Raw genomic sequence first — 24,298 nt, 5'->3', positions numbered from 1 at the left:
AACCCCCCCCCCCCCCCCCCCCCCCCCCCCCACCACCACCAACCACCCCACCAACAGAAGAGGAACAATTCAAACACAATCATTAAATAAAGTGAAAGCAGATTGTCAAAACTGTCAGAAACTCCTGGAGATGCTGCAGCCACTTCACACACCAGATGAGGTTAATGGGGAAGCTCAGTGACAGTACAGAGTATCAGAGTGGAACACATTCAGGCACAATGTCCAGACTGACTTTGGGCAAATTCTCTTCTGGAACCTGGAAAGGGCAGTTGAAAGACCAGACACACATCCATTGGCACACATGTACTCATCTCGTAGGCACACTTGCACACACCTAGCCCCCTCGCACACGCAATAGCTGGGTACACATGCTCATGGCGTGCACCCACCCACCATAGGCACACCCACACACATACAGGCGCATGCATACACATACACAGGCCAGAAAAAAACATAGGCACACACATATACAAACGTAGACACACATACACATAGACATGCACGTATGTGCGCCCACTCACAGATATGCAGCACTAAATATTCAATAACATAGAACATACAGTGCAGATGGAGGCCATTTGGCCCATCGAGTCTGCACAGACCCACTTAAGCCCTCACTTCCACCCTATCCCCGTAACCCAATAACCGCTCCTCACCTTATTGGTCACTAAGGGCAATTTATCATGGCCAAACCACCTAACCTGCACGTCTTTGGACTGTGGGAGGAAACCGGAGCACCCGGGGGAAACCCACACAGACACGGGGAGAACGTGCAGACTCCGCACAGACAGTGACCCAGCAGGGAATCGATCGTGGGACCCTGGCGCTGTGAAGCCACAGTGCTATCCACTGTGTTACCGTGCTGCCCTACCGTGCCTCCTGTTGTCAGTGGGACATAAACTAGGTTCCCTGTCACATTGTGCCCCCCAGGTGGATTACAAGATCCCGAGGCCAATGTGATGGAGAGAAGGACGGCAGCAACTACCCCCCCAACCTTTCCCCAGCCTGGTGTCCGAGCAGCAATATTATCCTTCAGACAGCCTGATGTAGTACCTGGTGGTAATCGGAGTGTTTATGGGATCTTGCTGTAGTCCCCCAAGTTTCCCATGTGAAAACAGTGACTGTGCTTCAAATATAAAAAGCTGCCGTGTTGATTGAAAGCTCTGGGCCAGTCTGAAAAGGCACAGGAGGAAGACAATCTCTCCTTTCGACGGGTCACTCCCGCAGTGTAGCCCGTGCCATTCTGTGGGAGGAGACGGCGACTGCTATGTGCACAGCAAGATCCCACATAGCATTATGCAACACACGGTCAGGAACCTAATTTCAGTGAGGGTTTGAGGGACACCGGAGATAACTTCCCTCCCCATCCTGCTGCTTATATTTTACATCCACTCGAGGGGGGTGGAGGGCCTCGGTTTGACATCTCACTGACACAGCAGCACTCCCTCAGCTCTGCTGGCTGGAATGACAGCCCCGATTACAGCAGCTTGACTCTCAGGTTACAAACCTGTGACCTTCCGTCCCAGGTGGGATGGGGAACAAGAGCCACTGGGATCATCCGGGAATGACTGATTCAGGAGCTTCCCATCCCATCGTCAGCCCCAACACATCCCTCATTCGTGGCTCAGCAAAGGGAGTTGAAGAATCAACGAATGAATAACCAGTGACAAAATACACAGTCCCTGCTGCCAACATCTCCGGCCATTCCGACAGTGGTCACAGGTACACGGGCCAGCTGTCTGTCTCTTTCTGTCAGTGTGTGTGTGGGGGGCAGCGGCGGGAGGCAGGTTTACCTGGAACCTGCCTGGTCCGACGTTAACCAGGAGGAAGCAGATTCAGTCCAGTGTCGATCATCCTCGGGCGTTGTCTCTCCGAGCGATGGGAGGAGATTGGGACCATCACAGGAACAGCCCCCGCCCATGTACTCCACTCTCTGTGAAAGGAGAGAACATCAGGAATAGGAGTGGGAATAGCTCTGGTGAGCCTGCTCCACTATTCAACAAGATTACAGCTCATCATCGACCTCAGCTCTCCACTCTCCCCACTCCTCCCCGCCCCACAATTCTCAAAGATATCTCCACCTCAGCCTTGAACACACTCAACGACCGAACACCCAGGATTCCCTGGGATAGAGATTTCCAAAGATTCACAAACCCTCTGGGTGAAGAAATTCTCCCTCGTCACAGTCCAAAATGGCCGCTCCCTTATCGAGACTGTGGCCCCATGTCCCCGACTCTCCGGGATTTAGCCTCTCCACATCGACCTTACGGAGTCTCCTCAGAATTACACACCTTTCAATCGGGTGATCTAAACTCCAGGGAACGTTGGACCTGTCGCTCAGGCTCCAGAGCGCTGAACGGTCTCCTCTCTTCCTATTTTCCTAACTCCCCTCACGTTCCGAGTTCAGATCTTACCTGGGGCGGCTGGAGGAATGCCAGCCAGTCGGAGGAGTGTGTGGGCAGCAGCCCCATCACCTGGCATTTGTAGACGGCCAGGGCCACCCCAGCAGGTTGCCGATGAAGTAGAGCAGACACTGCAGCCAGTGCTGAGTCGAATTCCCCAGGACCTTAAAGACTGGGGTGAGAATGGGAAAAATAGAAAGATCAGGAACAGGAGAGAGACTGAAATGTTCACAGAGGATGAGGGATCTTTGTACTCGAATCACAAACAGTCAGCATGGAGATACAGCAAGAAATTGGGACAGCAGGTATTCGTTAGCCTTCACCGAGGGATGGCGCCAGGGACCCGGGTTTGATTACAGCTTCGCTGACTGCCAGTGCAGAGTCTGCACGTTCACCAGTGTCTGCGTGGGTTTCCTCCGGGTTCTCCGGTTTCCTCCCACAGTCCAAAGATGTACCGGTTCGGTGGATTGGCCATGCTAAATTGCCCCTCAAGTGTCCAAAGGTCAGGTGGGGTTACAGGGATAGGGAGGGAATTGGGTCTCTGTATGGTGGCCTTTCAAATGGTTGGTGCAGACTCGATGGGCCAAATGGCCTCCTTCTGCACTGTAGGGTTTCTATGATTCACTGGAGTTTGAGTGAGGAAGTCTTTCTGCAATTGTACAAATTGCAGTTTTGGTCAAACACAGCAGGAAAAACTTATGCAGTTTGGGTCTCCTTATCTACAGAATTGCCCAGGAGGGGAGGGTAACAAAGGTTCACCTGATTGGTTCCTGGGATGACAGGATTGTCCAACGAGGAGAGATTGGGAAGAATGAGCCTTTACTCTCTTGTGTTTACGAGACTGAGAGTTGATCCGATTGAAGCAGATGTAATTGTAAATAGGGTTTGACAGGGAGGATGCGGAGACGCTGTTTCCTCTGGCTGCAGAATCCGGAACACAGAGACACAGGATCAGGGGCAGCCAGTCGGACTGAGCTGAAGTGGAATTTCCTCACCCACATGAGTTGTCTGTAACCCAGAGAGTTCAATCACTGATTATATTCCAACTGACATCAATGGATGTTGGACACCAAGAGAAATCTCGAGGAGATATCTGTACACTGACTGGTGTCTCTGTCCCCTCTCTCTCCCAGGGAGATATCTGTACACTCACTGGTGTCTCTCAGGGGGATATCTGTACACTGACTGGTGTCTCTGTCCCCTCTCTCTCAGGTGGATATCTGTACAGTGACTGGTGTCTCTGTCCCCTCTCCCCCCCCAGGGGGATATCTGTACAGTGACTGGTGTCTCGGTCCCCTCTCTCTCCCAGGGGGATATGAAATGAAATGAAAATCGCTTATTGTCACGAGGAGGCTTCAATGAAGTTACTGTGAAAAGCCCCTAGTCGCCACATTCCGACGCCCTGTCCGGGGAGGCTGGTACGGGAATCGAACCGTGCTGCTGGCCTGCTTGGTCTGCTTTAAAAGCCAGCGATTTAGCTGAGTGAGCTAAACCAGGGGCTGGTTTAGCTCACTCAGTACTATCTCACTCACACTCACTCATATCTGTACATTGGAGGTATAAACCTACCGTGCCACCCCTAATATGTTTTACTTTTGTTTTTATATATTTTATCAACCTTACAACCAGTTGCTACAGTATTTTGAGCCATAGAAATAGAATAATCCCATGTCACTTGGCAGTTACTCACTAACAAACTAACTTCTTCTCCTGTAGCAGAGTAAGACCACTTCTTGAAGGCCAAGAAATCTGGAAAGTAAAAGAGCTCCTCTTTCCCGTCCTTCCCGAACTCCCTCATTCACCGAGCTCTCAGCACTCTATTCTAAGTCCTATTCAAATGATGGCAGTTCAGAGCGGTTTCGCAGCTGCAGAATCAATACAATACTCACTTGCCGACATGGACATCAGTGCCTGTATGGGTCTCCAGGCCATCATGCAAACCATCATGATTGGGAAGATGGAGATGTTGTTGCCAGCTGTGTACATAATGAACAGATTCATGGGCAGCTGCTTCAATGGAGCCAAGGCGATGTCCCAGCAGAACTGAAAACAGAAAGCAAGCAGAGCATCAGTAAAGGGAGCCAGGTTGGGGAAGGTCACACCCAGGCCTGGAAATAAGGATGACGGTTAACATCACAAAAGGTCCCTTTAGCACATAGGGTGCAGCGGTTCACCAACCTAGTTAACCACTGTTGACAAACCAAGCCTCGCTAGCTGGACACCGAGGACACATTCAAATCCAACTTACTTTCTCAACCACGATCCGGTCTGTTTCTTGGACGCGGATGTCTGGAAGCTGTTTGTCTGAATATGCGGACTGGGCAACATGGAGTCGCCCTGTCCATTCTGTTTATCACAGCTCCTGCGAGAAACAGAGAACACAAATTGGTCACCTCAGCAACCCTTTCAGGACTCTCTTTAAAGAGGGAGTCTCTCCATCAGGGATCCCACCGTGGTGGCAATACTGCCAGCATGAACTAAACCATGAGCAAGCCAAGAGCACACAGTACCACTGCATCCACAAAACTGCCATGGGAATGGACAGCCACAAAAGCGGATTGGAGTCAACTGACAATCAGGGTGCCAATCCCCTTGTCCGACCTAATGGAGCTCTGCCCCGCACAAAGATGGACACCACGCGCTGTCAGAGACATTGAGATATTGCTTCATTTTTTCCCTCACTCCGTCTTCCAACGTAATATTTTACTTCTATTCCCGTACCATTTCTACCTCACATGTAACTGGGAATCATGAGTGAAGCTACCACCAGGCTCAGGGCTAACCCTTACAGCCAAGTTGCAACGGGCAATGGAATATTGTGCCTTCCTGGAGGTGCTGGAACTGATGGGAGGACAATTTGTACACATTGGTCAATAGCAATGTTGTTGTAAAGGTTGATTAGAATCACAATATCACTGTTGTAACCAATTAATTGGAATGAAATAATGACAGTGATCTCATTGATCCGAATAAGTTTGATCTTTAATTGATTTGAAATAAATCATCTCAAAGGTGTTGAAAATTGAAATTGAAAATTGCTTATTGTCACAAGTAGGCTTCAAATGAAGTTACTGTGAAACGCCCCTAGTCGCCACATTCCGGCACCTGTTCGGGGAGGCTGTTACGGGAATTGAACCGTGCTGCTGGCCTGCTTTCAAAGCCAGCGATTTAGCCCTATGCTAAACAACCTGTGTTGAATGTAGATGGAGATGTCCTGTTTAATAATAATCTTCATTAGTGTTACAAGTAGACTTATATTAACACTGCGATGAATTTACTGTGAAAAGCACCTAGTTGCCACACTCTGATGCCTGTTCAGGTACACTGAGGGAGAATTCAGAATGTTTAAATCACTGAGTAAGAAGTCTTTCGGAACTTGTGGAGGAAACCGGAGCACCCGGAGGAAACCCACGAAGACATGGGGAGAACGTGCAGACTCCGCACAGACAGTGATCAAGCCTGGAATCGAACCCGGGTCCCTGGCGCTGTGAAGCAACAGTGCTTACCACTGTGCTACCGTGCTGCCCATATTTCACTCACTGTCATGAATTAGACTGAGCTTGGTGACGGGGTGGGTTCTGATTAATCTTCCACTGGGGACATAAAAAGGGTAGATTTGTTCTGGTTATCCCCTATCAGTGGCATATCAAATAGAGCAGAAAAAATATAAGGGCATGAAATCTGACTTCTCTCTTCAGAGCTGATGAGAGCTGTCTGTGGACACATTATCTGCACATTATTGTCTATTAAATGCTAGAACTCCACATAACTTCCGCCACAGCACACTGCTCCATTCATCATGTCCCACTGCAACAGTATTTTTGTATGAGGTTCCCTCTGGTTCCTGTCACTGAGTCTCTCAGCCTGCAGTAATACATCGAGCTGTCAGACAGCCGGAGCTCACTGATCATTCCTCACTTATCCCCACACATTTCAAACTGACGAATGATGCAGAAAATCGAGGCCCCACCCACTGCAACTTTCTACTGAACTTTGGGGAAGTGTACAGTGTGACTCCCCCCCCCCCCCCCCCCCCCCCCCCGATGCCCCACAATGTCAGCATCTCAGACTCCAGCTCAATAACCCTGAGCCCAGATTCTGCAAGTTACAGACACTCCCGCAGATATGGGACCCTGGAGCTGTGAAGCAATTGTGCTATCCACAAGGCTACCGTGTTACCCAACACCCAACTCCTGCAGTCACACATGAACCCGCTGGTGTCTCAGCAGGTTGGATGATCGATTGAATCCCTTCCCACACTCGGGGCAAGTGAATGGCTTCTCCCCACTGTGAATGTGTTGGTGTGTCTGGAGATTGGATGATTGAGTGAATTGTTTTCCGCACACAGAGCAGGTGAATATCCTTTCCCCAGTGTGAATTTGCTGGTGTTGAATAAGGTGAGACGATTGTCTGAATCTCTTCTCACAATGAGAGCAACTGAATGGTCTCTTGTCAGTGTGAACAAGCTGGTGTTTGATTAGATCTGGAGAGGTTATAAAGGAATCCCCACAGTAAAAGCATTTAAAAGGTCTCTCATCACTGTGAACTCTCTGATCCGACCCCAGGCTGGATGACTTTGTGAATCCCTTCCCACACATGGAGCAGGTGAACGGTCTCTCCCCAGTGTGACTGCGCCGATGGCTCTCCAGCTGGGATGGGTAACTGAATCCCTTCCCACAGTCCCCACATTTTCAAGGTTTCTCCATGGTGCCAGTGTCCTTGTGTCTCTCCAGGATGGATGATCAGTTGCAATCTTGATCAGACATAGAACATGTGCACTGTCTCTCCTCACTGTGAATGGTGTGATGTTTCTTCAGGCTGTGTAACTGGTAAAGCTCTTTCCACAGTCAGTTCACTGGAACACTCTCACTCGGGTGTGTGTTGTGTGGGTCTCGGTGCATTTCCAATCACACTGATATTTGAAATCTTTTCCCACAGACAGAACAGACAAACATTTCTCCTTCCACATTCAAAGGCTGATGATATTCAGGTCCTGATGAATCAACTGACTGTGTCAGATCTTGACATGATGTTCAGTTTGCGTTACTCATCTTGAATCCTCCTTGTACTCTCCTCACAATGCATATTCTCACCTAGTTTTGAGTCATCAGCAAACATGAAAATATTGCATTTAGTCCCCACATCCAAATCATTGATGTAGATTGTGAATAGCTGGAGCTCAAGTACTGATCCTTCCCGTACCTCACTATTCAGTCTGCCAACCTGAAAATGACCTGATTATTCCTATTCTCTGTTTTCTGTGAATCCTCAATCCGTGCCATTATACTCCTCCCACTCTTATGTTTACTAACCTTCTCTGTGAGAGTTTATCAAAAGTCTTCTGAAGATCCAAATGCACCACATCCATTGGTTCCCCTTATCTATTCGGTAATAATATTATTAAACAAAATCTCGGAGCACTGTTAGAAGGACAGCAGGGGACTTCTCACTGCTCTCTGACTGATAGTTTACTCTCAATCAATCTCACTAAAAAAAACCACTGGTCATTATCGCATTTCTGTTTCTGGAGGCTTACTGTACACAGAGACATCCGAAGTTGTGAAAGGCACTATATACTACAATGGCACGATAATACCATGTGCAGCATGGTAGCACAATTGGTTAGCACTGTTGCTTCACAGTACCATAGAACATAGAACAGTACAGCACAGAACAGGCCCTTCGGCCCTCAATGTTGTGCCGAGCCATGATCACCCTACTCAAACCCACGTGTCCACCCTATACCCGTAACCCAACAACCCCCCCCCCCCTTACTTTTTTATTAGGACACTACGGGCAATTTAGCATGGTCAATCCACCTAAGCCGCACATCTTTGGACTGTGGGAGGAAACCGGAGCACCCGGAGGAAACCCACGCAAACAGGGGGAGGACGTGCAGACTCCACACAGACAGTGACCCAGCCGGGAATCGAACCTGGGACCCTGGAGCTGTGAAGCATTTATGCTAACCACCATGATACCCTGCTGCCCCAGAGTCCCAGGTTCGATTCCCTGTGAAGTTAAAACTCACCACTATTCTTAGAATTCCCCCTATACCAAAAAAAGGTCGATATTCTGAATGGTGAACAGGGATTCTCACTCCCTGACTCCAATGCAAGCTTCTGTGGGTGCTATTCAGGACAAACTATCTTTTCAAGTTATCCCCCGGTATAATCCATACCTTCACCGAAGAATTTTACCTACTTACCCCTTAATAGCATCGATGTCCTGGGTCCTGCGTTATTAAGGAAGTGAAGTAAGCTAATAACCACTTTTTCAGGTTAAGTTAAGTTATTTTATTATTATAATTTTTTCTTTTAAAAGCTGCAAACACTTTCTTTACAGAAAGGTAAAAAGATCTTGCTTCTGGCTGCTTCAGGCCCACCTTGGCAATCGATCTTCTTAAAATCTGGTCTTCTTGAGTTGTATTCGCTGGTGAACTCGGTTGCTGTGTCCTGTTCTTCCCATGCACCGAGCTGTGAGAGCTGGCTCTGGCTCTGTCCCCTGTTTAAATTCTAGTCTTCCTTAGATGTATAACTGTTTAAACTCGGCTGCTTGCCTTGTCTTTCCCATGACCGAGCTCTCTCTCCCTCTTTCTCTGAGTTCTCCTCCCCTTCTCTCCTGTTGCTGGTTTCCTGTGTCCTCTGTGCCTGTTGCTGCTGCTCCCTGGGTTTATATTCTCTTTCTGAGAGTTATTAAGTTTTAACGACTTTATTGTAAATGGGCTTGTTTCACTTTGATAGTTTAAAAGTATCTTTGATGTAAACATCTTACTACAACTAATTATTCATTTTGGGCATATCGTCTCCTCTCAGATCTGATTTTAAAATGCTTTGGTTTCAATAGTTAACTTTTATTTCTGTGATTTCGAATCGTTTAATTTTCCAATTGTCCCCAGCTCATAACTTTGCCTTTGATTTTGACTTAAATGATGTTTCTCGTAGCCAGGTCGTCTCCAATTTCTTTTAATTGACTTGATGTTCGTAGAATTTTACACTTTAAAATTGACACCAAATTCGACTGGGCATCTTCCATCCTTTCCAGCTGTTTACTAAGAGAGTTTATTTCAATTAAGGTGTGAAACTTTGCTTTTAGCTGTATGCTAAAATTTAACTTGGTTATGACTTGAAAGACTTGCCTGTTTTAAACATTCGTCACTTAATGCAATTGAAACTCTCATCCATGCTTTTTCAGATGCTTCCTGAGATAGTTACATTCCATGAAGGTGTGAGCCATTGTTTTAGCTTACCACATGAAACCTGTGTGTTTGCTAAGCCTGTTTGTGAGCAAGAGTCTGCATTTTACAACCCTGCTCTTTGCAGCTGCTATTAACCTTTTGTGGGATCTTTCCCTGTACCCTCTCAAACCAGATATTGCCAGACTTCCATGTTTCAAATGACACATTTTTCTGTATTTTCAAGAACACCTGCTTAGGCACTGTCAGTGCAGAGTTCTCCCTGTGTCTGTGTTGTTTTCCTCTGGGTGCTCTGGTTTCCTCCCACAATCCAGAAAGACATGCTGTTAGGTAATTTAGACATTCTGAATTCTCCCTCCGTGTACCCGAACAGGTGCTGGAATGTGGCGACGAGGGGATTTTCATAGTAACTTTATTGTAGTGTTAATGTAAGCCTACGTGTGACAATAAAGATTATTATTATTATAAATGCAAAGTCTTCCAACTGCAACCCGGTTACTGTGGCTATCAGCAACAGCATAGACACTCCCCTGTTTCATAATGAACAAGTTTTACTCCTAAATCTGATTAACAGCAGGAATAACTGCAGAATTGGAACATTGCAGTCACTTGTGAACTCGCTGGTGTCTCACAAGGTTGGATGATTGAGTGAATCCCTTCCCACACACAGAGCAGGTGAAAGGCCTCTCCCCAGTGTGAACTCGCTGGTGTCTCAGCAGGATTGATGACTCAGTAAATTCCTTCCCACACACAGAGCAGGTGAATGGCCTCTCTCCAGTGTGAACCCGCTGGTGTCTCAGCAGGGCCGATGACTCCGTGAATATCTTTTCACAAACTGAGCAGGTGAATGGTCTCTCTCCAGTGTGGACTCGTTGATGTGTCAGCAAGTGGGATGACTGAGTGAATCGCTTTCCGCACTGGGAACAATTGAAGGGTTTCTCCCCGGTGTGAACCTGCTGGTGTCGCAACATATTTGAAAATCGAGTGAATCCCTTGTCACACTCTGGGCAGGTGAATGGCCTTGTCCCGGTGTGACTGTATCGATAAATATCCTGATCAGAGGGATGACAACTCAATCCCTCCCCAACACCCCCACATTGTCCAGACAGACCTTCCCTTTTCCGGTCACACGTGTGCCGTCCCATATTGGTCGAATGGTTAAATCCAGGTCCACACGCTGAAGACGTGTACAGATTGCCTGCGCTGTGAATGCTGCTCTCCCCTTCCATATGGCCAATCTTACTGAGTCCTGATTAATTAAGTGACTCGGTTAGATTGATGTGGTGTCTGGGAGTCAGAGCTTCCTGTCTGTAAATCCACTCCTTGTTTAATAATTTATATCAGTAGTTCCTGCAAAGAAAAAAATGCAGAAATTGAGGGGGGATAGTTTTCTAACTTACATTATTTTTGAAGCCACCAAACCTATTCTCCCTTATCTGCGTTCAAATGAGGCTCACAACATCTGACCCTTTAAATTGCAACAGCAAAGGGACACTGACCCTTTAAATATGTCGAGTACATGTCAGAGCCACGCATGCTCAGTCGGTCCAAGTCAAACGGGCCGGCAAAGCGCCTGCGCGTTGGCCAAATTCCCAACGGAAAGTGTAGGGATTCTATGGATTGTAGTGCCATCATGTCAATGAGAAATTGGAGGTGCCAAGGATAGATCCTTGGAGGACACCATGTTGGAGAGGAAAGGGAGGTTGGAGATGGGATGGCCGTTTTCAAGGAGGTTGGGCATCAAGGGTTATTTTCTCAGAAAAGGTGAGGATAGTGTAGTGGCAAAACCAGAAGAGAGAGAGAACTGTGAGCAATATCAGTTAATGTGGGGAAGTTGGATGGTCAGCGGTTTAGTGAGAATCGGGTCAAGGGAGCAGAAGTCAGGTCTCATAAACAAGATGAGTTTGAATAGGACATGACAGGAGATCAGAGAGAAACCGGAGATAGATATGAATTCACACTCAGACGAGGGGAATGTTTAGTGACAGTTTGGCCTGGTGGAGCTAGTGGAAAGGAGGGAAGCAGCAGAGGCAGCTGATCAGATTGTCCACTCACTGTAATTACTTGTGAATTCGCTGATTTGTCAGCAGGTTGGATGACTGAGTGAATCGCTTCCTACACTGGGAGCAGGTGAACGGCCTCTCCCCAGTGTGAGTTCGCTGGTGTACAGTGAGGTCAGATGATGTCTTGAACCCATTTCCGCAGTCGGAGCACCTGAACGGTTTCTCATCAGTGTGAATATGTTGATGACGCATCAGTTCCCCGGAACTTTTAAAGCACTTCTCAAAGTCTGGGCATTGAAAAGGTCTCTCATCAGTGTGAACACGCTGATGGTGGAGCAGTTCCCGGGAACTTTTATAGCACTTCCTGCAGTCTGTACATTTAAATGGTCTCTTCTCATTGTGAACACTCTGGTGATTCAGCAGAGTGGATAACTGAGTAAATCCCTTCCCACACTCAGAGCAAGTGTAAGGTCTCTCCCCAGTGTGGACCCGTTGGTGTGTCCGCAGGTTTGATGACCTACTGAACCCACTGCCACACACGGAGCAGGTGAACGGCCTCTCCCCAGTCTGAGTGCGCTGGTGTTCACGGAGTTGAGATGACTGCTTGAACCCAGTCCCACAGTGAGAGCACCTGAACGGTCGCTCGTTGGTGTGAACACGATGATGGAGTATTAGTGCCCGAGAACATTTACAGCACTTCCCACAGTCTGGACATTTAAAAGGTCTCTCATCCCTGTGAACTCGCATGTGCATCTTCAAGTCAGATGACCGAGCGAATCCTTTCCCACATGCAGCAGTTGAATGGTTTCTCCCCAGTGTGCACTCACTGGTGTTGCAGCCGGCTGGATGATCGAAATAATTTCTTCCCACGACCAGAGTGTCTGGGATGATGAATTTCCAGTTGAGATGGGGATCTGAATCCCTCCTCACATTCCCAGGGTTTTTCCTCACTGTGAACGCTGCTTTTTCCTTCCGTGGTCAAAATTCACCAATATTCAGGTTACGGTGAATTCGGTGACGTTGTCTGATCCTGATGTAATGTTTGATCTGAGTTTCCTGACTGCAAATCCTCCCCTTCTAACTCTGAAATTGATTTAAAACAGAAAAAAGGAAATGAGAGGGAACCAACAAAACACAAAGGCAAGTTGTGAAATTGAGCTGAATGAATCTGGTCACTTGTGGGGCCAGCAACGGGAAAAAGTGACCATGAAAACTGTTGAATCTTTTGTGAAAAGTGAACTAGTTTGTTAATGTCCTTCAGGGAAGGGAACCTGCCGCCCAGCCTGAGCCCACACAAGATTTCGGCCTTTGCAAGAACAAAAGAAATAGGAGAAGTAGACCATTCGGCTCGTCGACCCTGCTCTGCCATTGAACACGATTGTGGCTGATCTCAGTCTTCAATTCCACTTTCCCGTTAGCTCTCTCTGTCCTTTGACTTCCTGAGAGACCAAAAATCTCATAATTTCAGCCTTCAATATATTCATAGATGGATCATCCACAACCCTCTGGTCGAGAAAATTCTCTGCAAGAAACCGAGAGAGAAAGTCAAAAAGAATAAGGGAAAGGGAGAGAGAGCGAGAACAGAGGGGGCGGGGGGGGGGGGGGGGGGGGGAACATCATGTCCCAGGTACTGAAAACCAGGGTGGTGATGAGTCCAGTGGTGGAAATTCTTGGGGTCTCGGAAGACCCGGGTGTCCAGGAGGAGAGGGAGGCCGACGTCTTGGCCTTTGCTTCCGTGGTAGTTTGGCGATGTACACTGCTGGCATGGAGGGACTTAAAGCCCCCAAAGACCGAAGCATGGCTCTCGGACATGTCGAGCTTTTTAGGGCTGGATAAAATAAGTTCGCCTGAAGAGGATCTGTATTAGGGTTCACCCGAAGGTGGCAACCATTCATCGACTTCTTCGCGGGGAATTAAATGTCAGTGGGTGGGGGGGGAGATTAGAGTAGAATAGTGGGGATAAATAGGCGGGTACTGTTTATGAGAGAGGAGTGGTCTTTTGCACTATGTTTCTGCTTTGTGTTGATATTTGCACATAACTGTAACTGTTTACAATGCCAAAAATACCTCAATAAAATTGTTTATTTAAAAAAAAGACTGAACCCATTCCCTTTCATCCCCTCGACAAACTCCACTCCCTTGCCACCAATTCCATTCCTGTCAAATGTCTGAGGCTAAAACAGACTGTTCACAACCATGGTGAAATATTTCACCCCGAGATGAGCTCTTGACCACAGATCCATATTGTCACCAAGATTGCCGATTTCCACCTCAGGAACATAGCTTGACTCCACCTTAGTCTCTGTTCATCTGCTGCAGAAACCATCATATATTCTTCTGTTCCCTCTCAAATAAATTATTCCAATGCACTTGCAGCCAGACTCCAACATTAAACAACCCCCTCCATCCCATCCCAAACTCTGCTACCCATGTGCTTACTCACACCAGCCCCTGTCCCACTGATCCACTGAAATGCTTCCTTTTAAAAGGCACAAAAAGTTTAAATTTCTCATTCTTCTTTTCCTCCATGGTAGTGATCATCCTGATCACTGTAATCTCCTCCACATACATCCCTTTGAGATCTTTGCACTTATTTAATTCCAGCCATTTGAATATTCCTGATTTGAATCTCTCCACCGTTACTGCGTTGCCAAGGCCTCAATTTCTGGAATTTCCTCCTTAAAACACCGACTCTCAAACTCACTTTCCTCAGTTAAGATTCTCCTTAAAATCTACTATCTCCTCATGTGGCTCAGTGTCAATTGTTATTTTGTAATGTTTCTCTGAACTTTTCTCTGAAAAGTTATATTCTGTTCAAGTCATAATATAAATTTGAATTATTGTCACCGCCCTCGGCAGATATTCTGCCCCATAAATAGGAATTTGTAACTCAGAGTGAAGCAGTTTGCTGAACATTCTGTCATGAAGAAACGTTTCAAAAATGTTGCCCCCAACAATGATGGCGACTGAGCATGCGCTCTGCTACTCGTGCCCCAATGTGGGTGCGCATGCGTACCGCTGCCAGTACCAAATAAAGATGGCGGCCGCATCGTCTCGTCTGCAACAAAGCTGCGGCCTCCGCTCAGATCCCCAGGCACCGGTAGGTTATTTTTCCGGATCTTCGGTGCAAATAACATGTTCACGAAGCGTGTCTAACGACCCGCCTGATTCATCTCTCCCTCCGTTCCGCCATTTCCACCTTCACGGATTGTGGTTCCGAGAACGAACGTTTTTATCTGTCGCCTTTAATCACACTGCGCATGCTTCACTTAGCCCAGCCCGAGCCCCTCGTTCATGCTGATTGGTTGGAGGACCAGTCACTCCTTACTGGTCCTCCGTTCCAGCCCACTCTTTGCCTATTGGTCGGTGCTGCCGTCAATCACTATGCGTATTGTGAGTGTCAGATGAGAGGTCTGTGTCGTGGGGCGGGGTTTACAAACCCCACTGGGGCCCTGGAGCCGAATGTGAAACAATGAACATGCTCCACTCTCACTTTCCGTCACTTCCGGCTTCTCTCCACAAACAACCTCATAGAGACCCAGGGGGGGGAGACACTGACCCAGTGACAATGTCACTGCATTAGTCACCCAGAGAGACAGGAGAATGGTCTGGGGACATCGGCTCCAAACCATTCAATTAATAAAATCTGGAATTTAAAGTTAATCTCAATGATGGTTCAGGACTGGCAGTTAAACATCCAAGGATATACAACCTATCGAAAAGACAGGAGGTGGGCCGAGGGGGTGGGGTTGCCTTGTTAGTTAAGAACAAAATTAAATCTATGGCACTAAACGACATAGGGTCGGATGATGTGGAATCTGTGTGGGTAGAATTGAGGAACCACAAAGGCAAAAAAAACCATAATGGGAGTTATGTATAGACCTCCTAACAGTGGTCAGGATCAGGGGCGCAACATGTACCGGGAAATAGAAAAGGCATGTCAGAAAGGCAAGGTCACGGTGATCATGGGGGACTTCAATATGCAGGTGGATTGGGTAAATAACGTAGCCAGTGGATCCAAAGAAAAGGAATTCATGGAATGCTTACAAGATGGCTTTTTGGAACAGCTTGTCATGGAGCCCACAAGGGAGCAGGCTATTCTGGACCTAGTGCTATGTAATGAACCAGACTTTATAAAAGATCTTAAAGTCAGGGAACACTTAGGAAGCAGCGATCATAATATGGTTGAGTTCAGGCTGCAGTTTGAAAGAGAGAAGGCAAAATCGGATGTAATGGTGTTACAGTTAAATAAAGGTAATTACAAGGGCATGAGAGAGGAACTGGCGAAAATCGACTGGAAGCAGATCAAAAATGGCAGGAGTTTGTATGCATAATTGAGGACACTGTACAGAGGTTCATCCCCAAGAAAAGAAAGATTATTCGGGGAGGGATTAGACAGCCATGGCTGACAAAGGAGGTCAAGAAATGTATCAAAGAAAAAGAGAGATCCTATAAAGTGGCCAAAAGCACTGGGAAATCAGAAGATTGGGAAGGCTACAAAAACAAACAGAGGTTAACAAAGAGACAAATAAGGAAGGAGAGGATCAAATATGAAGGCAGGCTAGCCAGTAATATAAGAAATGATAGTAAAAGTTTATTTCAATACATAAGAAACAAACGACAGGCCAAAGTAGACATTGGGCCAATTCAAACTGATTCCGGAAGGCTAGTGATGGGAGACGAGGAAATGGCTGGAGAACTTAATAAGTACTTTGCGTCTGTCTTCACAGTGGAAGACATGAGTAATATCCCAAAAATTATAGAAGGTCAGGGGGCTGAGTTGAGTATGGTTGCCATTACAAAAGAGATGGTGCTAAAAGGTCTTAAAATTGACAAATCTCCTGGCCCCGATGGGCTACACCCTAGAGTTCTGAGAGAGGTGGCTGAAGAAATAGCGGAAGCGTTGGTTGAGATCTTTCAAAAATCACTGGAGTCAGGGAAAGTCCCGGACGATTGGAAGATCGCTGTTGTAACCCCCTTGTTCAAGAAAGGATCAAGACAAAGATGGAAAATTATAGGCCAATTAGCCTAACCTCGGTTGTTGGTAAAATTCTAGAATCAATCGTTAAGGATGAGATTTCTAAATTCTTGGAAGAGCAGAGTCGGATTAGAACAAGTCAACATGGATTTAGTAAGGAGAGGTCGTGCTGATGAACCTGTTAGAATTCTTTGAGGAGGTGACAAGTAGGTTAGACCAGGGAAACCCAGTGGATGTGGTCTATCTGGATTTCCAAAAGGCCTTTGATAAGGTGCCACACAGGAGGCTGCTGAGTAAGGTGAGGGCCCATGGTGTTCGAGGTGAGCTACTGGCATGGGTTGAGGATTGGCTGTCTGACAGAAGGCAGAGAGTTGGGATAAAAGGTTCTTTTTCGGAATGGCAGCCGGTGACCAGCGGTGTCCCACAGGGTTCAGTGTTGGGGCCACAGCTGTTCACCATATATATTAATGATCTGGATGAAGGGACCGGGGGCATTCTAGCGAAGTTTGCCGATGATACGAAGTTAGGTGGTCAGGCAGGTAGTGCTGAGGAAGTGGGGAGGCTGCAGAAGGATCTAGACAGTTTGGGAGAGTGGTGCAGGAAATGGCTGATGCAATTCAACGTGAGAAAATGTGAGGTCTTGCACTTTGGAAAAAAGAATCCAAGCATAGACTACTTTCTAAATGGTGAGAAAATTCATAATGCCAAAGTACAAAGGGATCTGGGAGTGCTCGTCGAGGATTCCCTAAAGGTAAACATGCAGGTTGAATCTGTGATTAAGAAAGCGAATGCAATGTTGTCATTTATCTCAAGAGGGTTGGAATATAAAAGCAGCGATGTGCTACTGAGCCTTTATAAGGCTCTGGTTAGGCCCCATTTGGAGTACTGTGTCCAGTTTTGGGCCCCACATCTCAGGAAGGACATACTGGCACTGGAGCGTGTCCAGCGGAGATTCACACGGATGATCCCTGGAATGGCGGGTCTAACATATGATGAACGGCTGAGGATCCTGGGATTGTATTCATTGGAGGTTAGAAGGTTAAGGGGAGATCTAATAGAAACTTACAAGATAATACATGGCTTAGAAAGGGTGGACGCAAAGAAACTGTTTCCGTTAGGCGAGGAGACGAGGACCCGTGGGCACAGCCTTAGAATTAGAGGGGGTAAATTCAGAACAGAAATGCGGAGACATTTCTTCAGCCAGAGAGTGGTGGGCCTGTGGAATTCATTGCCGCGGAATGCAGTGGAGGCCAGGACGCTAAATGGCTTCAAGGCAGAGATAGATAAATTCTTGATGTCGCGAGGAATTAAGGGCTACGGGGAGAATGCTGGTAGGTGGAGTTGAAATGCCCATCAGCCATGATTGAATGGCGGAGTGGACTCGATGGGCCGAATGGCCTTACTTCCACTCCTATGTCTTATGGTCTTATGGTGACTGAGGGTCACTGAGAAAATCTCCAATGTCACTGGATTAGGTCAGAAAGTAGGAAACTAGTTAGTTTAAAGTCTGTTGTTGGGAAACTGTTGGAATCCATTATTGAGGAAGCTCTGGACATTTGGAAAGTCAAACTGCAATCCATCTGCAGTCTGCGTGGTTTTGTGAAGGGTAAATCATGTTTGACTCATTTTGTGCAGTTCTTGGAAGATGTAACAAGCCAAGTGGATAATGGGGTCCTGTAGATGTATTTGGACTCCCAGAATACATTTGATACGGTGTCACACAAAAGGTAATAACATAAAATCCCACGGGGTTGAGAGATAATATATTAGCTTGGATAGAGGATTGGCTAACCAGCAGACAGCAGAGAGTGGGGATTAGATTTATTGACACATGTACTGAAGAAAAATGTTTTTACCCAGACTGTGATGACGGTCTGAAATGTACTGCCTTCAGAGGGTGATCGAGACGGATTGCCTCACATCCTCTAAAAAAGTGCCTGGATGAAGACTGGCACGTCATAACATTGAAAGCTATGAGCCAAGTGCTGGCAAATGGGATTAGGTAGGTGGGTCAGGTTTATCATGTGTCGGTGCTAACTCGATGGACTAAAGGGCCTCTTCTGCACTGTGAGTGAAATGAAATGAAAATCGCTTATTGTCACAAGTAGGCTTCAAATGAAGTTACTGTGAAAAGCCCCTAGTCGCCACATTCCGGCGCCTGTTTGGGAAGGCTGATACGGGAATTGAACCATGCTGCTGGCCTGCCTTGGTCTGCTTTAAAAGCCAGCAATTTAGCCCAGTGTGCTAAACCAACCCGTCTGAGTTGCTGATGATACAAAGTTTGGTGGCATCATAGACAGCATAGATGATTGCATTAAATTGCAAGAAGATATTGACAGACAAGGTGAATGGTCAAGATTGTGGCAATATAAACAAGTGTGAGGTTATCTGTTTTGAACCAAAAAAGGATCGAACTGAGCACTTTCTGAATGGAAAGAGGTTAATTACAGTCGGTATCCAAAGAGACTTGGGGTTCATAGAATCTACAGCACGGAGACGGGCCCTTCGGCCCAAACTGGTCCATGCCAACCAAAAAGCTCATCTACGCTAACCCCATATACCCGCATTTGGCCCATATCCCTCTGAACCTTTCCTATTCATGCATCTGTCCAAATGCCTTTTCAGTGTTGGCAATGTCCCTGCCTCAACTCCTTCCTCCGGCAGCTCATTCCGTACTATCCTCTGTGTAAAACCATTGATCCTTAGGTTCCCATTAATTCTTTCCCCTCTTAACATAAACCTGTGCCCTCTGGTTCTCGATTTCCCAACGCTGGGGAAAAGACTGAGTGCATTCACCCTCTCCATACCTCATGATCTTATACACCTCGATAAGATCACCCCTCAATCCCCTACGCTCTAAAGATAAAGGTCCTGGCCTGTCCAGTCTCTCCCTATAACTCAGTCCCTTGCCTGGCAACATCCTTGTAAATCTCTTCTGCGCTCTCTCCACTCTAATAACATCTTTCCTACAGCAAGGCGACCAAAACTGAACACCTGCCAACTAGGCTGTGAATCCCCGAGATAAGTTATTTATATTTACTGTTCCGAAGCTCCTCCTGCTCGGGTTCACACCAACTCTGCTCCCTGTGTTGGTGAGATTCATACCTGGGTGTCTGGAAAATTGTTAGGACAGTAACTGTCCTGTCAGGTAATGAGTCCTTTTGTTTCCCAATTGGCCGAGGAAGGCAGTGTGTCACAAGGATGGATGTGTTGACCGAATAATGGCTGGAGGATGGGGGCAGGTCATGTGATAAAACCTCCAGGAATACATTTAATCAAAGTTGGCGAGGAGAGAATGTTGTGAATTTCTATCCTAAACTGACAGTGAGGTTTCTGTAAATTTACAGGATACTGGAAGTGGAGGTTTAACAGACCGGAAACACAAACCAAATGTCACATCGCGATCTGACAGAGTCACTCGATTCACCAGAACCTGAATTTCAGCAGCATCTGGGTGTGGAAGGTAAAAGGTATGTCTGTTCTGTCTGTGAGGGAAGATTTCAGGTCTCAGTGTGACTGGAAAAGCCCCGAGATTCACAAATCCTGGTTAGACCAAACCTGGAGAACTGTGTTCAGTTCTGGGCAACAAACCTGAGGAAGGATAGAATGGCCTCGGAGGGAGTGTAGCACAGATTTACCTGAGCGATATCTGAACCCTCTGGGGTCAAATTACAAAACTAGATTACACAAAAGAGTCAGAGACATGATGGCCCAAAGAAGGACATTCGGCCCATTTAGTCCATGCTAGCTCTCTGGAGCAATCCAGTCAGTGCCATTCTCCTGCTCTATCCCTGTATCATAGAACATAGAACATAGAACAGGCCCTTCGGCCCTCGATGTTGTGCCGAGCCATGATCACCCTACTCAAACCCACATATCCACCCTCTACCCGTAACCCAATAACCCCCCCCCTTAACCTTACTTTTTAGGACACTACGGGCAATTTAGCATGGCCAATCCACCTAACCCGCACATCTTTGGATTGTGGGAGGAAACCGGAGCACCCGGAGGAAATCCACGCACACACGGGGAGGACGTGCAGACTCCGCACAGACAGTGACCCAGCCGGGAATCGAACCTGGGACCCTGGAGCTGTGAAGCATTTATGCTAACCACCATGCTACCGTGTTGCCCAATCCTCGCAGGTTTATTTCCCTCAGATGTCTATCCAATTTACTTTTGAAATCAAATCATTCATTGTGTCTATTTTCAAACTCCCTCAGAGGCAGCAAGTTTCAGGTCATTGCCGCTCGCTGTGTAAAAACATATATCTCATATCACCTCATATCTCCTGTAGCTTTTACATACAAACTAGGAACAGGCCACTCGGCCCCTCGAGCCTGCTCAGCATTCAATAAGATTGCGGCTGATCTCATTCTAACCTCAACTCCATATTCCTGCCTACCCCTGATGACCTTTCACCCTCTTGCTCATCAAGAATCTATCCAGCTCTGCCTTAAAAATATTCAAGGACTCTGCTTCCTCTGCCTTTTAAGGACGCGAGTTCCAAAGTCTGATAACCCTCAAGAGAATAAAAAATCCTCATGTCCATCTGAAATGGGTGACTTCTTATTTTGCAACAGTGACACCCTTGTTCTCGATTCTCCCTCAAGAGGAAACATCCTCTCCACATCAGGATCTTGTATAGTTCAATCCAGGTTTTACCCAAAACTTTAAATCTGTGTCCCTAGTGCTTTTACGATCAGTGAATGGAAACAGTTTCTTTGCCCACCTGATCAAAACTTGGCATAACCTTGTGGACCTGAATCAAATTTCCCCTCAACCTCCTTTGCTGGAACCATTCTGGTAAATCTGCTCTGCACCTTCTCCAAGAACCTTCACATTCTTCCTGAAGAGTTGTGACCAGAGCTTTATTAAGATTCATGGAATAGAATTAGAACCATAGAATTCCTACAGTGCAGAAGGAAGCCATTCGGCCCATCAAGTCTGCACTGATTCTCTGAAAGGGCACCTTGCCTCGGCCCACACCCTGACCCTGTCCCTGTAACCCCATAGCCCCACCTAACATGCACATCCCTGGACACTAACGGACAATTTATCAAGGCCAATCCACCTAACTTGCCCTTCTTTGGACTGTGGGAGGAAACCTGAGCACCGGGTGGAAACCCACGCAGACACGGGGAGAAACTGCAAACTCCACACAGACAGTCACGAACGCCGAAATTGAACCTGGGTCCCTGGCTCTGTGAGACAGCAGTGCTAATCACCGTGCCACCAGAAACGTTGTTTCGGTATCATTATTCCTGTTTATGAAGCTCAAGATCGAATTTGCTTTGCCAACTACTCTCTTATTATGTCTTGTAGATGTACAAAATCCCTCTTCACCTCTTTCTCGCTCCTCCCAAAGAGGCCAGTTGGATTTTTATGACAATCCAGCAGTTTTCATGGTCACTTTTTCCCAGAGCCGGCCCCACAAATGACCAGATTCATTCAGCTCAATTTCACAACCTGCCTTTGTGTTTTTGTGGGTTCTCTCTCATTCCCTATTTTCTGTTTTCAAACAATTTCATAGGGTGTTCGAAGGGGAGGTTTCAAAGTCCGGAAACTCAAACCAAGCATCACATCAGGATCTGACGGAGCCCTCAATTTATCATATCCTGAATATCATCGATCATGGAAGGAAAAAGCATCGTTCACAGTGCGGGGAAACCGTACACGTGTTGTGTGTGTGGACGAGGGTTCACTCGATCATCAGGCCTCACGAGACACAAATGCAGTCACACCGAGGAGAAACCGTGGAAATGTGTGGACTGTGGGAAAGGATTCACTTCCCCATCCAAGCTGGAAATTCATCGACGCAGTCACACTGGGGAGAGACCATTCACCTGCTCCAAGTGTGGGAAGGGATTCACTCAGTCATCCAACCTGCGGAATCATCAGCGAGTTCACACTGGGGAGAGACCATTTCAGTGTCCAGACTGCGGGAAGTGCTATAAACGTTCTGGGGAACTGAGGAGTCATCAACGTGTTCACACTAATGAGAAGCCGTTCAAGTGCTCTCACTGCGGGACTGGGTTCAGACAATCATCTGACCTCATTGTACATCAGCGAATTCACACTCTGGAGAGACCATTCACCTGCTCCAAGTGTGGGAAGGGATTCACTGAGTCAACCAACCTGCTGACACACCAGCGAGTTCACACTGGGGAGAAACCATTCACCTGCTCAGTGTGTGGGAAGGGATTTACTGTTTCAGCCAACCTGCTGAGTCACCAGCGGGTTCACACTGATGAGAGACCGTTTCAATGTCCAGACTGCAGGAAGTGCTTTAAACGTTCTGGGGATCTGATGAGCCATCAGCGTGTTCACACTGATGAGAAATCGTTCAGGTGCTCTTACTGCGGGACTGGATTCAGGCACTCATCCCACCTCACTGTACATCAGCGAATTCACACTGGGGAGAGACCATTCACCTGCTCCGAGTGTGGGAAGAGATTCACTGAGTCATCCAACCTGCTGAAGCACCAGCGAATTCACACTCAGGACAGGCCATTCACCTTTCTGAATGTGGGAAGGGATTCGCCACTTCATCCAACCTGCTGAAACACGAACAAGGCCACAAGTAACCACAGTGATTTGATTTTGCTGTTCCTCACATTCAGGACTGAACCAGGTTCATTTGGGTCTCTTTCTGCTGATAACAAACTCCAGCCCATTTACAGGGGCTAATATTCTGGCTAAAAGTCAAATAAATTAGATTTGTGTTAAATACACAGTGTCTTGAAACATTTTTTATATCTCTAACACAAGTTAGTTCCTTTTGAAGTACTCTCGCTCTCCCCTGCCTCTTCCATCCTCACCTCCAACAAGAAGTGTGAGGAGCTTGTGGAGCTTCTTTGTGACTGAGATTGAGTCAATCCGATCAGCTGCCTCTGCTGCTTCCCTCCCTTCCACGAGCCCACCAGGCCAAACTGTCCCTAAATTTCATCCTTTCCTGTGCCCTGAATCCACATCTTTCTCTAGTTTCTCTCCCATCTCCCCTCATGCCCTCTCAGAGCTCATCTTGCCCATAAGACCCAGCTCCTGGCCAATCCACCCTATTCCCACTGAGCTACTGATCAGCCAACTACCCTGTGTCCATGGATATTGTCAACATTTCTCTCTCTTCAGGTACTGTCCCTGTGCCCTTCAAATCTGCCATCCTGCTTCAACCACTGGAGGATGGTTCACATCAGAGAATGGGGGAGGAGGGATAATAAATAAGAGCTTACACTTTGCACTCAAATCAATGAGGACTCTGATCTCTGGCAAGGAAGGAAACCCTGGCAGGTGGGCGGGGAGGATTCACAAAAACCCGCTGGAGGCCCCAAACCTCCCAATAAGACCCATTGATTTTATTGTCAGTCTGCAGACAGGAGCTGGAGAACTGAACCCAGGCAGAGGGGAGGGAGGGAGAAAACTGGGAGTGGAGGAAAGAAATGGTGCAGATAGTGAGATGGGTTTGGATTTCAGCCCAGGGAGGAGGGAGAGTGTGTGGGACGGGGATTTACAGCTTTGGGGGAACAAGAGAGGAAACAATGTTCAAGAGAAACTAGAATTGTCTCTTCAGAATTTCTATTCTGTACTGAGAGTGATGGATTTTGTAAATTCCTTTTGCAAGGTATTAAAAGGGGAGGATTCAAAGACTGGAAACGCAAACCAAATATTACAAGAACATTTGGCTGACTTAATGGCTTTATCAATAGCTGGTAATCCACGG

The 24,298-nt window shown here is 47.0% G+C and overlaps 2 protein-coding genes across 2 annotated transcripts in view; both read right to left on the bottom strand.

The window, feature by feature from the left end:
* LOC119960905 overlaps positions 1-24,298 on the bottom strand; it is a 379,220-nt gene that overhangs the window by 42,958 nt on the left and 311,964 nt on the right. Inside the window, exon 11 of the mRNA XM_038788480.1 lies at positions 4,292-4,445. Coding sequence (XP_038644408.1) covers positions 4,292-4,445 — 154 coding nt within the window. The remainder of the gene's footprint in view (positions 1-4,291; positions 4,446-24,298) is intronic.
* On the bottom strand, positions 10,033-10,940 carry LOC119960911 (zinc finger protein 70-like). The gene has a single exon (XM_038788489.1). It carries the CDS (start codon positions 10,824-10,826, stop codon positions 10,203-10,205), a length of 624 nt encoding a protein of 207 aa, XP_038644417.1. The 5' UTR covers positions 10,827-10,940; the 3' UTR covers positions 10,033-10,202.

This window comes from Scyliorhinus canicula, unplaced genomic scaffold (assembly GCF_902713615.1).
Source record: "Scyliorhinus canicula unplaced genomic scaffold, sScyCan1.1, whole genome shotgun sequence".
NCBI classification, from domain to species: Eukaryota; Metazoa; Chordata; class Chondrichthyes; order Carcharhiniformes; family Scyliorhinidae; genus Scyliorhinus; species Scyliorhinus canicula.
Note: the sequence above shows the minus strand (reverse complement) of the source record. Positions and strands in the feature narration are given on the sequence as shown.

Excerpts from the sequence above, each read along its gene's own strand:
- LOC119960911 (XM_038788489.1), bottom strand. The coding sequence starts at position 10,826 with ATGGAAGGGGAGAGCAGCATTCACAGCGCAGGCAATCTGTACACGTCT.